Source organism: Balaenoptera physalus, assembly GCF_965194825.1.
Source record: "Balaenoptera physalus genome assembly, chromosome: 1".
Taxonomy (NCBI): domain Eukaryota; kingdom Metazoa; phylum Chordata; class Mammalia; order Artiodactyla; family Balaenopteridae; genus Balaenoptera; species Balaenoptera physalus.
The window spans coordinates 150,242,133-150,258,834 of record NC_138882.1 but is presented as its reverse complement, the minus strand read 5'-3'; the positions used below and the strand labels follow the sequence as shown (position 1 = coordinate 150,258,834).

The 16,702-nt window shown below is 49.0% G+C and overlaps 1 protein-coding gene across 2 annotated transcripts in view; it reads right to left on the bottom strand.

Moving 5' to 3' along the window:
- Window positions 1-3,846: 3,846 nt before the first annotated feature.
- The window catches only part of DHCR24 (24-dehydrocholesterol reductase), a 36,390-nt gene continuing 23,534 nt past the window's right edge, over window positions 3,847-16,702 (bottom strand). For both annotated transcript variants that reach the window (XM_082430012.1, XM_082430011.1), the window contains 3 exons: window positions 8,339-8,536; window positions 8,029-8,207; window positions 3,847-6,736 (listed from right to left, as the gene is read on the bottom strand). In XM_082430012.1, coding sequence (XP_082286138.1) covers window positions 6,583-6,736; window positions 8,029-8,207; window positions 8,339-8,536 — 531 coding nt within the window. In that variant the 3' untranslated portion in view covers window positions 3,847-6,582. The remainder of the gene's footprint in view (window positions 6,737-8,028; window positions 8,208-8,338; window positions 8,537-16,702) is intronic.

Genomic DNA, 16,702 nt, shown 5'->3' with positions numbered 1-16,702 from the left:
CCTTCTGGGACCCCTATAATGCGAATGTTGTTGTGTTTAATTTTGTCCCAGAGGTCTCTTAGGCTGTCTTCATTTCTTTTCATTCTTTTTTCTTTAGTCTGTTCTGCAGCAGTGAATTCCACCATTCTGTCTTTCAGGTCACTTATCCGTTCTTCTGCCTCAGTTATTCTGCTATTGATTCCTTCTAGTGTAGTTTTCATTTCAGTTATTGTATTGGTCATCTCTGTTTGTTTGTTCTTTAATTCTTCTAGGTCTTTGTTAATCATTTCTTGCATCTTCTCGATCTTTGCCTCCATTCTTATTCCGAGGTCCTGGATCATCTTCACTATCATTATTCTGAATTCTTTTTCTGGAAGGTTGCCTATCATCTCCACTTCATTTAGTTGTTTTTCTGGGTTTTTTTCCTTGTTCCTTCAGCTGGTATATAGCCCTCTGCCTTTTCATCTTGTCTATCTTTCTGTGAATGTGGTTTTTGTTCCACAGGCTGCAGGATTGTAGTTTTTCTTGCTTCTCTATTTTTCTATTCTTATGTAACAATCTACCTTAATTTTGCTCATCCAAAACAATAATTCATAACTTATTTGAGTCAGCCCTGTGGAATCACTCATTTTCTCAACATTCAGTTCAACTTTTTACCCACTTGCCAATGCCTCTTTCCTACACTCCTTCTTGCTCTCATCCTGTCTTCCTAAAAACTTACTCCTAAGTATTTTATTAACAAGGAGGCATAATTGATTAAAAACAACTTAATGTTTTCCTTTCTGAAGTTATTTGCATTTTAACCCTTATATTAACAAGATGGGACTCTAATGGAGGAATTGTAGGCATCCACCAGAAGATTGGAGAAGACCCCTATAAGCAAATCCTATAAAGTGTTGCTTATTCTTCTTATTTTAAGGATTTGGGGGTAAGTATTACCCACTCTGTTTACTCATCAGTTAAGCTGCAAATATGCTGGATATACCTCAAGTCCTTCATATGAGTCAAAGTGGCAAAACAGAGAGTTAGCAATTTCAGGCAGAGATTACCTGTTGTTGTAATGCTGGGATGCCTAGCATAGTGCCAAGCATACAACGAATGCACAACTATCTGTTGTTTAATTGGTCAACCAAGAGTGATTCAGGCTGTGGTCATTGATCCCTAGATTGCTGACTTTATTTGCTTTTACTGCCAATCCCTGCAATTCTGTTACAGATTATATGCAGGAGATGGTTGTGAGCTCTGTTCATGGTTCCTTCGTATATAGAAGAAAGAATGGTCTTACAAAATCAGGAACATCCCTAATCAGGCATGATCAATTATTAACTCCATTTCCAGCCCCTCTCCCCACCCTGGAGGATGGGGGTGGTGGTGGCAGGGGCTGAAATCATGGCTTGGTCGTTCTGGTGACCAGCCCCCATCCAAGAGCAATCCAGGTGCCCACCCAGAGTCACCTCATTAGAACAAAAGACATCCCATTACCCAGGAGATTCCAAGAGACTTAGGAGTTCAGTGTCAGGAACCAGGAGTATCTATCTATCAGCTATCTATCTATCTATCTCTCTATCTATAGATAGATATACATTTATATCTATATTTATTTATTTATTTTTATTATCTTACAGTGCCCCATTTTTTTTTTTTTTTAATCATTCCCTTGGATCTGCCCCCTAGGGAAACCCATGGGGAGGAGTATGATGGGCAGAGCAGGATTCAGCTATTTCCGGGTTCCTTGGCTCAACTATCTTCAAACCATCTGTCATCAGTTCAGGCTGCTATAATAAATTACCACAGATTCCGTGGCTTATACAACAATTTATTTTGCATGGTTCTGGAGGCTGGGAAGTCCAAGATCAAGGTGCTGGAAGATCTGATGAGAGCCCTCTTCCTGGTCTGCAGATGGGCATCTTGTATCCTCACAGAGAGGGCTAGCTGTTTCATTTCTCTTCTTAGGACACCACTCCTATCATGAGGGTTCCACCCTCATGGCCTAATTACCTCCCAAAAGGCCCACCTCCCAATTCCATGACACTGTCAACATATGAATTTCAGGTCACAAACACTCAGTCCATAGCATCAAAATACCACCTCCTAGACCCCAACAAAGCCTCCCAATCTTTCACAACCTGCAATGACTACAGCGGTCCTACAGGATGAAACCTGTAGGCCATCTTAACACCAGGACATAGCTAGAAAACATATTTTTGAAACACATCTACATTTAACTTGTGTAGTGTGTGTACGTGTGTGTGTGTGTGCATGCATGTGTGATTTTTCTTATATAAGCCAAGTTTGGAGAACCAACTGTTGCAACTCTGGCATGAATGTTGGTGTCTGGACACTGCCCACAGTGCCCACAGGGTCTGGTCGGGCAAGACGGTTCCCTTGCAGAAGGAAATGCTTTGGGCCAAAGCAGAACCCTCTGCTGAGCCCTAGTGGCTTCCTTTCTGACCTGAGTTCATGAAGAGATTCCTGACTCCCCACTTCGTGTGGGGCTCAGCCAAGGGTCTCATTTCACTGTTTCTAGACCTGGAGCTACTGTCTCAACTAGCTCAGGGTGAGGCTCTTGAAGCATTTTGATGTTTTAAGACTAATGAGTGAGTCTGCATCCTTGTTTAACTCGTTAATGGCCTCAATGTGGCCTCCAAGCAAATCACTTGACCTTTCCTGAGCTTCACTTTTCTCATCTGTAAAATGGGGATAAAAACTGACCTGCTTTTGTTACAGGACTGTGAGGATTAAAGAAGATATTGTATGTTGCATGTTATGCAAATGTAAGGTGATATTTCAGGTTTCAACTACAAAATCTGTTTTAAGGACATTAAAGATTTCGCCTCCTTTAAGGAGAATTTACAAATCCTGATTTGTGAAACTGAACAACTGGAAAAAGAATTTCCTAAGAGGTTCCTCTCAAATAACTTTAGGATGGGACACTGACATCACATATATTTTAGGAAAATGTCCATCATGTATATCTATGCATTTGCATAAAACTTTATTGCACTAAACTCAACCCTTGTGTCTCTGTTCATTTAAGCCTGATGACCTGTAACAATTAGGATGAGCGAAATTGCTCTAACAAATAGTCCTGAATATGCAGCGACTCAACTACAGTAAAAGTTTATTTCTTGTTCCCAGACCAGGCCAAAGTTCAGCTTGGTGGGCAGTTCTCCATAGTGATTCAGGGATCTAGCTCCTTCCCCTTGTGACTCTGCTGCCACCTATGGCCTGGCTGTCATCTGCGTCCAAATAACAGAAGAGCCAGGAGAACCTCACACAGGGCTTTACCACTTCTGCTCACATTCTCCTGGAGCGACTCTAACACAAGGGCACATCTGAGGGCGAGGGAGGCTGGGAAATGTAGTCCAGTGGTGTGCTCAAAGGGAGGAATGGGTTTTAGTGGACAGTTAGTGGTCTCTACCAGTGTGTAAGTGAGGAAAGAGTCTCAATAGGATTAACTGATTTGCCAAAATTAGTTAGGTCATCCAAGTGACAAAGCCAGGACTGCAGCCCAGAGCTTCTGACAGTCATGTCTGGTGCCTTAAAAAGCACAGCCCCACCTCGATCTGAGCCCCACCTCACCTGAACTCTTCTCACTGGTCGCCTAGCTTCCAAGTTTCTCCTTGTAGTCTGTTCTCCACCCTGCAGATAGGGGAATATTATCAACATCTACGCCAGATCATTGTGACGATGACAGAAATTCAAAAACAGTTAAGAAAATCACCCTGGTCCTTCTGCCCTAACACACCTGTCCCTTCCCCCACGCCATCTTCCAGCCCTCGCGGGTTCAGAGGGCAACTGGAGCCTGCACTTGAGCCAGGAGTGCCTCCACGTCGTGGTCCCCAGAGCAAGAAACGACAAAGGCTATTTTCCAGATCACACTTTTATTCTTACAGAAGCAGTGGCCACACAGCCATAGGGACATGAAGTGTTCAGACAGTAGGCACAGCGCCTGCAGCTGCAAGAGCCTGCTGGGGGTGGGGGTGGGGGGACCCATGCCTTTTTCCATGGTCCCCATGATTAAGGAAAAAACTAAAAATCACACAGCATTCACTGCCACCCCCATCCCCACCACTTCCCTTTCAGTAACAGCTAATTCGATTATGCGTCCTTCCAGCCGAAGAAACTGGCTAGAATCCGGATTTTACAGAAAACCTTCATGCAGAGAAACTCAGCGTTCCGGAAGGGAGAGGCCTCTTCTTATACTTTCCACACACGCTGCCCCACCCCCGCCATGTGCCAAGTTTAATTCCACCTGAAACCACCACCTGATGGGTAGTGACAAGACTGGCTACAAGAAAGAGCTGGTCACTCAGCTCAACATGCTTGGAAGACTGCCCCTTTCCAGGCAAGAGATCACTGAAGCAAAACACTAACCTGAGGATGGTGTGATCCCCAGACCCTCCCTTCCGAGCCCCGGGTTCCGAGTGAGGTCTGTGAAGGGCAGGATTTTGGTTTGTAAGACTGAGGATAACAGAAGCTGCTGGCATCTCTGGCCACACTCCCAGGGGCCCAGGGACAGAGGCCCCACTGGTGAAAGGACAGGGCCTTATCTGTTGGGCTAATCTAGCTCGGGCTCACCATTCCTCTACAGCAAGTAGGATCATCAGTTTAGTGCCGAGCGGGAAGCCCACGGGCCCACTAGGAGAGCTAATGCCAGTATTCACGTGCTTTGCATACAAGCGAGACAATGAGGTTTCTTATTTTTTTCTTATGCCCCCTCCAGAGGCCAAATGGGGAAGAGTGGTTCCTCTGCCTTCTGAGTGCCCTGGATGCGCCCAGAACTCCCAGGACCACGCCAAGAGACTACAGCGTGCCAAGCCCAGGGCAGGATGAGTGAGCCTCGGCAGCCAAAGCATGGCTCTGGGAGGATTCTGGCAACCTGTGGTGACAAGACTGACACTTCCTTGCAGGCCATGGATGCGCCTTTCTGAAAAGATGAGAGCTGGCCTTGGGCTGAAGGACCTTAAATGGCAGACAACCCCCAAGCGTCCACTTAGATCATTTGTTTTTCCTCTATCCACACAAGAGGCTTTTCATGGGGTTTGCAGTCATGGTGTTTAAGACAGCTCTGCACTTCTAAAGCAGAAGGGCCTCAGGTGGTCTTGTGTGTGCTGATGTGACAGATGAGGAAACTACAGCTCAGAGGGACAAATGACTTGCCCACGGGTGCAGAGCTCGTGAAGAATACAGCAAGGACAAACCCAGGCCTCCTGGCTCCTGGTGCAGTGCTCTCTCTCTCTCTCTCCCAAAATGTCACTGCCTGGCACAGTTCACTTAATTCCAGCTTCCCTTACACAATTCCCTCTCAGATTCTGGGTTTTCAGCTGAGGCTGGGCAGTTCTTAAGACGGAGCTGCATAAACAACCAAGCCTTACTAGGTGGGCAGGGACCTGGGAAGGTTTCCTTCCCTCTGGAACGGAAATGGAGCTAACTTTTCTCTGAGCTTAGGATTTGTAAGGCACTAAAATTAACTACAGTTGGGGGCCGGGGGAGAAAGAAAAAAAGTGGGGGATGAGTGGTTGGAGAAATCAAGTTGATGCTGTTTTCTTTCAGCCCCGCAGTGAGGAACCCCACGAAACTGAGGGACAGCGGCTCCATTGTCCTGCTGGGCGTGGTCCCAGCCCCCAACTCCCACCCCTACTGCAGAGCAGAGGACACAGCCCCACCATGACAAAGCGGATTCTGGGAACAAGAGCCATGGAGGGTGGAGAGCCAAGAATGAGCCCAGGTCCTCTGGATTCAATTCAGAGCAGAAACCACTCACCCAGCCTGGGCAGGTGTCCCAGGACTGGGCCTGGCCAGGATTCAACCCTGAAGTGTCTTCTCCAAGGACACAGTCCCCTCTGAGCGGACTCGGGCAACGGCTGCAGTGGGCCTGCAAGCCTGAGCGTGAAGGAGGAAGGGGCAAGGCGCCACCGAGCACGGCAGGGAGAACTTTGGAATCAGACCTGGCTTTGGCACAGCACATCTTGGGCCCGCCCGCCCGCCCCATCTGTTGCCCTCCCAAGACCCCAGGGATGGAGAGGAACCTTCCTTCCTTCCCTCCGCGAGGAGGTCTTGCAGCTGACAAGCGATGGCAGCGCAACTCGAGGACACCCCCTTCAGCCAAACCCGAGCCCAGGTGACCTAACGTGGAGCCTTCCCGGACTCCACCACTGCATCCAAAGCACTTTAGTCCGACGTGATGCTGAGTGGGAAGCCGTGCTGACAGCAGCTGCCACTTCTCCAGCACCTCTGCTGCGACAGGCGCTTGACTTAGATGACAACAGCTGGCAGATAGCATTACCCGCTTTCAACAGATGAGGAGCAGGGCTCAGAGTGGCTGAGTGACTCACTGAGTCACACAGCTAATGAGTGGCAGAACTGGGAACTAGACTCGGGTTTGTCTGACTCCAAATCTCATGTCCTTTCCACTCTACTTGGCTGCCCCTGAAAGCTGGGAGCAAGCTGTCGGGGCCATCTGGGTGGGGTTTCTGGAGGGGTTTCTTTCTGAAAGTGTGGATCTGGCAGAGCAGCCAAGCTTGAGTGAAGGGAAGATGCCTTCTGGCCCTGGGGACAGGGTCCGCCCTCGCGTCCGCCTCCTTCCGGGTGGGCTCCGGCTCAGTGCCTGGCAGCCTTGCAGATCTTGTCATAGACCTCAGGGAAGGCGTCCTGGCAGCCGAGCTGTTTCCGCAGCCTATGGTACAGGGAGCCGTCAAACATCTCCCAGAACTCCTCCCGGTCCATGTAGCAGTCGGCATACAGCATCTGGAACCTGCAGCGCAGACACAAGGGTGAGGACTTGGGGACGGGGGTAAGAGGGGCGGGGAGGGGAAAGGGACACAAAGAACCCCAACCATCCCTAATGCGCCCCTAACGCACCGCCGGCTCTGCAGGGCAGGATGTGCTTTTGGAGGCTTTCTCTTGTTTAATCCCCCTAATGAGCTAGTGGTTGAGGCTGGTGCAGGAATTTTTATCCCCATTTTACAGACGGGGAATCTGGGCTTAGGGCTTTAAGTGGCAGTGGAGGCAGAGTCAGGAGTAGAATGCAGTGCACTGCATGCCCGTCTCCCTGATGTGGTCGCCAGGCTGCTTTCTCTCTCTTTTTTGACGTTCAATAAACTGCACATAATGAAAGTGTACAACTTGAAGCTACAAGGATATATGGTACAACACAGGGAATATAGCCATTATTTTATAATAACTATAAATAGAGTATGACCTTTAAAAATTGTGAATCACTAAACTGTACACCTGTAACATATAATATTGTACATCAACTATACTTCAATAACATAAATAAATAAAACAAGCAAAAAAATTTTTTTTAATAAATTAAAAAAAGAGAAACGTACTGCTTGATAAGTTTGATGTATGTCTATAACCTTGAAACTGTCACCTCAGCCAGATAACGGCCATATCCATCACCCCCAAACTTTCTTCATGCCCTGAATTCCCCTGTGTTGTCTGTCCATCACCCTCCACAATCCCAGGCAGACCTGCCTTCTGTCACCATGGGTTCATCTGCATTTTCCAGAATTTTATATAAATAAAATATATATATATAAATAGAATCATACAGTACTCTTTTTTCCTGGCTTCTTTCCGTCAGCATAATTATTTTGAGATTCTCCACGTGGATTTTGCACGTCCACGGTTTGTTCCAGGATGTTTCTGAGCAATGCTCTGTCCAGGCCTCTGTGTGACTTTCATGGTCCTGAGTACCCCCCCTCCTCAGCTTTGGCCTCCAACCTGGAGTGGGAGCCCCTGAACACGTCTAAAGCACCCCCGTGGCCTGCGCTGGGGTGGGTAGTGGGGCGACCCCTGGCTCGAGCAGCCAGGGGACTGCTGGTGTGCTCACTGGAGGAGGGGGGGATGCAGCAAGGGGAAGGGCGAGAACGCCTGCAATTCCACCTCCTTAGAATCTCCCAACTCCCTTCCCGAATCCGAGGGGTCACTCAGCGCCCGAGGGTCTGGCTGTGGAGCTGGCGCCTTGGCCTTCCACGCGCCCCCCCCACCCAGGGCAGCGCTCTGTGGCTGACGGCCACACTCTGGGCACTCGCTTACCCGTGCACACTTCGGACGAACTTCTCCAACTGCCTCATGCAGGACCGGGCCTCAAAGTGCTTCACGCGCGGCTCCCCATAGGCACCAATGTCGACGTAGAGCTCGGCCTCGTCTCCCTTGGGGTGCACCAGGCCCGGCTGGCTGGGCAGGATGAATGGGCACAGCCAGATGGGGTAGACCTGGGGGGCCACGGGGGGCGTGTTGGTGCTTTTCCTCCCCCGGGTGGCAGGCCCTGCGGCGCTCCCCTCTCTCTGCTGCTCACACGCCACCCTCACCCCCGCGTCCCCGCTGAGCTCCCGGCCCGGCTCACGTGGATGTCGCTGTGGAAGGTGTGCAGGGCCTGCGGCAGGCACTTCATGGGCACCAGCATGTCCTGCACCACGTGGTGCTGCTCGTACAGCTTGCGCAGCGTCTCGCCCTGGGTCAGCTTCAGGAGGGAGATCTTGGGAGGCACCATCCAACCAAAGAGGTAGCGGAAGACGGGGTTGTTGCCAAAGGGGATGATGTCCTGAAAGACAAGGGTTGGGGATGGAGAGAAGGAACTCAGCAGGGCCCAGTGTCCCCACGTGCCAGGGGCCGGGTCCTCCTCTGGTGCTGGACAGAAATGTGACAGGTCCACTCCTATCTGGGGGCGGTGTGGTGGTACCCAGGATTTACTCAGCTGGATCTGGGTTTGATTCCCAGCTCCAGCATTTACCAGCTATGATGATGATCTTGGGCTGGGAACTTAACCTCCCTGAGCTAGGTTTCCTGATCTGCAAAATGGGGCTTCTGAGAATGAATGGTAAGATACCAAATGGAAGGCACTCAGCCCCATTCCCTGAAGCAAAATAACAACGAAGCTATCATTGCTGTTCTAGTTGCTGAGGTCAGTGTGGCTGGCACAGAGCAGGCATTCCATAAATGTTTGAGAATGCTGTTCAATGGCAAGAGGGATGGATACTCAGAGAGCTTAAGCAACTTCCCTAAGGTCACACCGCCAGAGACGGCTCCCACTGAGGTGGGGAAGGTCTGGCTCAGGTTCAACGATGAGCCCTTCGGTCTACAGCATCTCCTGAGAGGCCTTCTCTGACGCCCCTATTAAAATGTCACTGCTCCCCATCCCTCCATACACACAACAGCAAATTCTTGCTCACCTGTCAAGACCAAGCTTGACAGCTACCTTCAATCCTAGGCAGAGCTAGCCACTTTCTCTTGTTCCTGTGGCCCTGCAGAGTGCCACCCCGCCTGCCTCCCCCAAGCTGGCCTCTTGGGAAACCCCCGAGCAGGGCTGTCCTTCCTCTTCCACGCCTCAAACCTCCACAAGGGAGGAGCCCCCCATTCACGATCGTCCTCCCTGCCCCCAGTCTGCCGTCTTCCTGAGGGCTGCCAGTGTGCACCTGATACCCCATCCTCATAGCTCCTGGGCCCTTGAAGCCAAGGACGTTCCTTCATTCGTTAGACAACTACGAGGCGCCTATGTGCTCAGGTGCCAGCTTCTGTGCTGGGTGCTGGGGATACCCAGATCATTGAGACGTGGTCCCTGACCTCAGGTGGGAAGAGCTGCAACAGAGAGATGCAGAGGCAGCTCATAAAAGGGTCCATGTCAGACTAGGGTCAGTGGTGGCTGCCCAAAGAAGCCCCCATGCTAAGCTTCAGAGGCTGCATGACTCCTTCTCTCCTGGCCCCTCCCCTCCCCTCCCCTGGAATCATCTCCTCTGATCACCAGCCCACTCCCATGAGGGAGGGAGGGGCCTGTCTGCTCTCTTCTCTGTTAGATTCCGGCTCCTACACCAGTTCCTGGCTCACAACAGGAGCTCAGGAAATAGCGTGGCTTTTATTGTTCCCTTGGTTGTCCTTGGAAAAGCCACACAGGCCCATAGCAGAAATCCCCCTCAAAGCCTAAGCCCTGACCCCGTTTCCCTCACAGCCCTGACCACTCATCATTCCTCCTCCATCCCAATCTCTTTCCCCTCCACAAAGGCAACCATTCTTAGGAATTATTTGTGTACCCTTCTAGAGACATTCGATGCACAGACAAGTCCATGGGCTTAAAAAAAACACAAGTCACAAATGGCAGCGTCTACTAGCCTCCTGCTTATCACTGTATCCTGGGCGTCAGCACACAGAGCGCTACTGCATTCTTTGTCCTGGATGCCTGACACTGTACAGATAGACCTCGTTTTATTGCACTTCTGATCTTTGATCAGTGATCTTTGATGTCACTACTCTGACTTGCTGACGGCTCAGATAATGGTTAGCATTTTTTAGCAATAAAGCATTTTTAAATTAAGGTATGCCCTTTTTTTTTTTTAGATATAATGCTAGTGCCCACTTAATAGACTACAGTATAGTGTAAACATAACTTTTATATGTGCTGGGACAACACTGTAAAGCAGTTATAGTCTAATAAAGATATTAAATTAAAAAAATATATATATATGCACTGGGAAACCAAAAAATTCGTGTAACTCACTTTATTGTGATATTTCCTTTATTGCAGTGGTCTAGAACTCAACATGCAATATCTCCAAGGTCACCCTTCACGGGGTGGCGCTGCAAAGTCCTAGCCCCCTGGCCTCAAGGTGGGACAGCTCTGGAGGGCCATCCGGCCCCAGAGCTCCCTGTGGGTTGGCTGAGGTCTTTGTTGTGACTGCTTCACGCCTCCGCTTTTCCCTCTGCCCGGCCCTGCTTCCCTTTCCTCTCGCAGCTGACGATCACCAGAGTTCTCCTGAACAAACTTCCTGTGTGCACATCTTGGTAGTAAAACACCCATCCTTCCAGATTCTTCCTTTAACTTCAGGCAGTACAGGCTACTGTTTAACAGCACAAAAATATAAGACAAACCTCATTTTGAAATCTAGCTCTGTGGTTTTAAAACCCGTCCAGGAGTTCTCTGCTACTCCTTGCTTCAAGAGGTGGAGCTTAATTCCCCCCTCCTTGGGTGTGGGCCAGACTTGGTGACTCCGTTCTAATAAGAGAGTATGGCGGGAGTGGTGAGGCGACAAGCCTGGGTCATGGAAGGCACTGAGGACCCCTCCTTGGTCTCTCTCTTGGATCCCCTGCTCTGGGGGAAGCCAGCTGCCCTATTGTGAGGACACTTGAGCAGCCCAGGTGGCAAGGAACGGAGGCCTCTTGTCAACAACCACGTGAGGGACCCTTCCAGGAAGCAGATTCTCCAGCCCTACTAGAGCCGCCAGCAGACCAGCCCTGCCGACACCTTGACTGCAGCCCTGAGCCAGAAACACCCACACCATCGCTCTCCAATCCCTGAGCCTCGAAACTGTGAGATAACAGAGGGCAGTTGTTTTAATCCTCACAATTTGGGGTTAATTCATTATGCAGCAATAGATAACCACTCTATCCCTTACTGAGTTGTGTTACTTTGGATAACCTAAACCAGCTTCTTCATCTGTAAAGTGGAAACAGCACTAGGACCTACCCTCACAGGGTTGTTAGGAAGATGGAGAGAGAATGCATGAAAAGTGTTTGGCCTAAGAACTAACATGTAAGGAGCGATTCATATTAATTGCTGCTGTTATCATTCTGACGTGCTCTCATGTACTTTGCTGGCCCCTCTTTCCTTTCCTGTCTCTTAAATATCCCTGCTCTTGACAAAACCACACCTCCCACATCCTTCACACTGCTCTTGGCAGGGATAAAGAGGGACTCGGGGGTCTTCTGCCTTTGGCAAAACTTTCCACCAAACGCTCTGGGCCTGGACACTGCTCAAAGAAGGACTAACAGGGATGGGGGAAGCCCAGAGCTCCCCGGGCCTTGATGAAGCCTCTGCTGCCCACTCCTCCAGCCCTTACCACTGCCCCATCACATTCTGCCTGAGAGACCTGGCCCATGATTAGAAGTGACCCAACACCTCCTCCTAGGAGACCACCAGGTGTAATTCCTTCATGCCTGACATCTCTATTTATCTCAGTCATGGTGGACTTTTGGGTGCCTCCCACTAGCACCCTTGATGGGCTACAGCGATGCAATGTCTTTTAATCTGACCCCACTGGCCACTGTGCCCCCATCTGCCAAACCCCTCCCCTGTGCTCTCTCATGGTCTAAACGGCAGCAAACCCCCTCCATCCTCAAGCTCTTCTCTCGACCGTCGTGTCCTCTCCTTGCTCTTAGCTGGAACCTGGCTGGCCCCTGCAGCCCTCTGAGGTGGTATCATTTTCTCTCCAAGACCCTCTGGGGTAGACGGAGGTGAGGTGGGCTCCTCATTACTGCTTCTAGGTCTCTGCCCCTCCCATTCCCTGAAAACCCTCAGCGACTTTGCAGCCACCTGCCCATCATCTCCACCCCCATCATCTCCCTCGTTCCCAGATCACTGCCACCTTCTTCAACAGTCATCTTATCACTGATGTGATTTTATACCCACCTCTATGATCTTTCCCACGCCCCAGCCTCCTCTCTGTCCTCCAGCGATCTTACCTTCCACCTGGCCTCTGCCCTGACTCTCACGTCACACTCCAGAGCAGGGGATGACAAACTATAGCCCGTGGGAATCGGTCTGCAAGCAGATCCAGCAGGTGGCCACATCTGGCCCCCTGCCCGTGTTTATACATAGTATCACTGGAGCACAGTCATGCACGTTTGTTTGTGCACTGCCTGTGGCTGCTTTTGTGCTACAAGGGCAGGGCTGAGCAGCTGCGACAGGACGTATGACCCGCAAAGCCTAAGGCTTTTGCTATCTGGCCCTTTAAGAAAGTTTGCTGACCTCTCAATGTTGTCCTGTTGTCTGTATTCATTGCCTCTGTTGACTTGGAAAAAAAAAAAAAGCACGTCAGAGCTGTGAGTTGAGTTTATTCAGCGTCTCACTGACTATAGCCTGGGAGACGCGCTCTCAAACAGCTCTGAGAAACCGTTCCGAAGAGGTAAAGGCCAGATCAGTATGTATGTGATTTTGGCAAAGCGTACATGAAATCAAGCACAGGTCTCGATCGAAGGTTGTTGCTAGTTATGAGGAACAGCCGTCTTATTAACGGCTTTGGTACTTTTCTAAGTATGGGAAGATCCAAGAATTTGGGTTCATAAAATTTTCTCCTCAAAATATCTACCTATCTGAAGGCTGTCTTTATCTGCCAGTTTTCCCATAGCACAGAGTGCCTCATTAGTGATCTTTGCCCTGAATTCCTTTCAGGGGGTGTTGAAGGTCAGCGACCGCAAGGCCTAATGACTTCATTCCTGCAGAACTGGATGGTAGGCAACATACTTCATTTGGCATCTCCATAGTTTCAATTCCAAGCGTTCGCCCTCTGACCACCACTAACTCTCCTTCCTGCTGCTCATGCCCTCCAGTGCTCTGACGTCAATTCTTCACCCCAAAGGGCACCCAGGCCACCATATCAGTCCCTTCAGCCCCGCACATCCTCACTGTCCCCCCCTCAGCTGGCTCAGATTTCATCTTGATCATGTCCTGGCTTTTCCAACCCCGCCCCACTTGTCATACTCATTTGCAAAACCTCAACTGTGGTTAAATCTAACTTTCTCCCTATTCTGTACCCCGCCCACAGAGCTGAACGTGTGAAAATCCGCAACCACCAGGGCTAGTCTCACTGTAAATTCATGGTCATGAATCTTTGGGAGGCCCAGTGTTGCCCAGCAATCCTATGACATTTCCCCAGTTAATTCATTCCCACTCTCCAAGGGACAATTTGCCATCTCCTCTCTCCTCAGTCCTTCAACAACCCCCGCCCCCTCATCTCGGCTAAAATCCTTGCTTCCTATTTCACTGAGAAAATAGAAGGACTCCCACACCCTCCCACCACCAAATGGTCCTCCTGTTTGTAGCAACTGTTCCATTAACACTTCCTCCCTCCTGTCCAGTGGGTGAATCTCCACGCTCTCACCTAAAGGCAACCTCTCCACCTGAGCACAGGATCCATCCATCCTCAAGGTTCACCCTGCGAGCACAACCTCTCCCCTGCACTGCCAGCACGTCAACATGCGGTAACCTCTCCCCTCTTGAAAGTCACACATGGACTTCCCTGGCGGTCCAGTGGTTAACACTCTGCACTTCCACTGCAGGGGGCACACGTTTGATCCCTGGTTGGGGAACTAAGATCCCATGTGCCGTGCGGCGCAGCCAAAAAAAAAAATCAAAATAAAAAATAAAACAGTCACACAAAATATTTCCTCTCGATCCTACATCCCCCTCTGGCTCCCACCCTACTCTTCTGCTTTCCCTTATACTGAGCCTTCTCAGATTTCCATTTTCACTGTCTCCACTTCCCTGTCTCTGTTTTCTCTCGAACCCAAGTCAGGCTTTCAGCCCCATGGCTCAAGGTCATCAGTGACCTTTTCACGACTAAGACCAGGGATCGATGCTTTGTCGTCATCTCACTCAGGGGCATTTGACACGGCTGTTCATCTTCCTTCTTGACATGCTGTCCTCAAGTAGCTTCCGGGATGCCAGTCCTCCTGGGTTTCTCCTCCCCTCTGACTGACGGCGTCTTCTCCTCTCCTGGCTGGTTCCTCCTCCCTCAACTTGCAGGGCTTGGCTCTCGGACTTCTCTTCTCTAACCTCCCTCACTCATCTAGTCCCACGGTGTTAATTAACATTTCTCTGCTGATGACACCCACAGTGATATGGATTTCTTCGACCTCTGCCCTGAAGATCTGACATATGTGCCAGCTGCCCACTCAACGTCCCACCTGGATGTCTGAAAAGCATCTCACGCTGACATGTCCCAAACCAAACTTCTGATTTTCCTTCCCAGACCCCTCCCCCATGTTGTCCATAGCAGTCAATGGCACCTCGGGTCACCTGGTTGCTTGGGTCCCTAACCTTGGAATCACACCCAAGGGCAATCTGTGGGAAATCCTGTTGGTTGGTTCAACCTTCACAGCACCTCGCAAATCTGAGACCCCTTTCCTCCTCCACCGCTACCACCCTGGACGACAGAATCTTCTTTCTTCCGCTCTCCCACTCTTGCCACCTCCACCCCATCCACTCTCCACCTAGCTGTCAAAATTATCCTTTTAAAACAAACATCAGGTCATGTCACTTTTCTGCACAAAGCCCTCCACTGGCTTCCTTACCACACAAGGTAAAATATGAAGTCCTCCCTTGACCTACAAGGACCCACATGATCTAGGCTATAGCTGCTGTTTGACCACATTCTCCACAATGGGTCTAGCTCAAGGGCCTTCTTGCTGTTTTCAGAAACACGCAGCCTTGCTGTGACACCTTGCACCTTGCTGTGATGCAAAAGAATGGAGTTGGACCCCCACCTCACACAATATACAAAACTTAACTTAAAATGGATCAAGAACCTAAATATAAGAGCTAAAACCATAAAGCTTTTAGAAGATAACGCAGGAAGAAATCTTCATGACTTTGGATTTAGCAATGGATTCTTAGATACGACACTAAAAGCACGAGTAACAAAAGAAAAAATAGATCAACTGGACTTCATCAAAACCAAAAACTTTTGTGAACCAAAAGACATTATCGGGACTGCCCTGGTGGTCCAGTGGTTAAGACTTCGCCTTCCAGTACAGGGGGTGTGGGTTCCATCCCTGGTCAGGGAGTAAGATCCCACATGCCTCACGGTCAAAAAACCAAAACAGAAGCAATATTGTAACAAATTCAATAAAGACTTTAAAAATGCTCCACATCAAAAAAAATCTAAAAAAAAAAAAAGACAGTATCAAGGAAGTGAAAGACAACCTACAGAATGAGAAGAAATATTTGCAAATCATGTATTTGATAAGGGTCTAATATCCAGAATATATATAGAACTCTTACAACTCAACAACAAAGATCAATCACCCAGTTAAAACTGGGCAAAGGATCTGAATAGATACTTCCACAGAGTGAGAGGAAATATTTGCAAATCATGTATTTGATAAGGGTCTAATATCCAGAATATATATAGAACTCTTACAACTCAACAACAAAGATCAATAACCCAATTAAAATTGGGCAAAGGATCTGAACAGATACTTCTCCAAGAAATATACAAATGGCCAACACGCACATGGAAGGATACTCAACATCGTTAGTCATTAGGAAAATGCAAATCAAAATCACAGTGAGATTCTACTTCTTACCCACTAGGATAGCTATAGCAAAAACCCAGAAAACAACAAGTGCTGGTGGGAATGTAGAGAAATTGGAACCTACACATGCTGCTGCTGAGAATGTAAAATGGCTCAGCCACCATGGAAAACGTTTGGCAGCTCCTCAGTAGGTCATACACAGAATCATCACACGACCCAGCAGTTCCACTCCTAGGCATGTATCCTCCAAAACTGAAAACTAGTACTCAGACAAATTCTAGTACATGAATGTTTGCAGCAGCACTGTTCACAATGCCAGCAGGTGGAAACAACTCAAATGTCCACCAGCAGATGAGTGGAAAAACAAACTGTGGTCCAACCATACAATGGAGTATTATTCAGCCACAAAAAGGAATGATGTACTGATACATGCTACAGCGTGGATGAACCTTGAAAGCAGGCTTAGTGAAAGAAGCCAGGCACAAAAGGCCACATGTTGTATGATTCCATTTATATAAAATGTCTAGAATAGGTAAATCCATAGAGACAGAATGCAGACTGATGGTTGCCAGAGTCTGGGGAAAGGGAATGGGGAGTAATTGCTTAATGGGTACAGGATTTCCTTTTAGGGCGATGAAAATATTTTGAAACTAGATATAGTAGACACACAACATCATGAATGCAC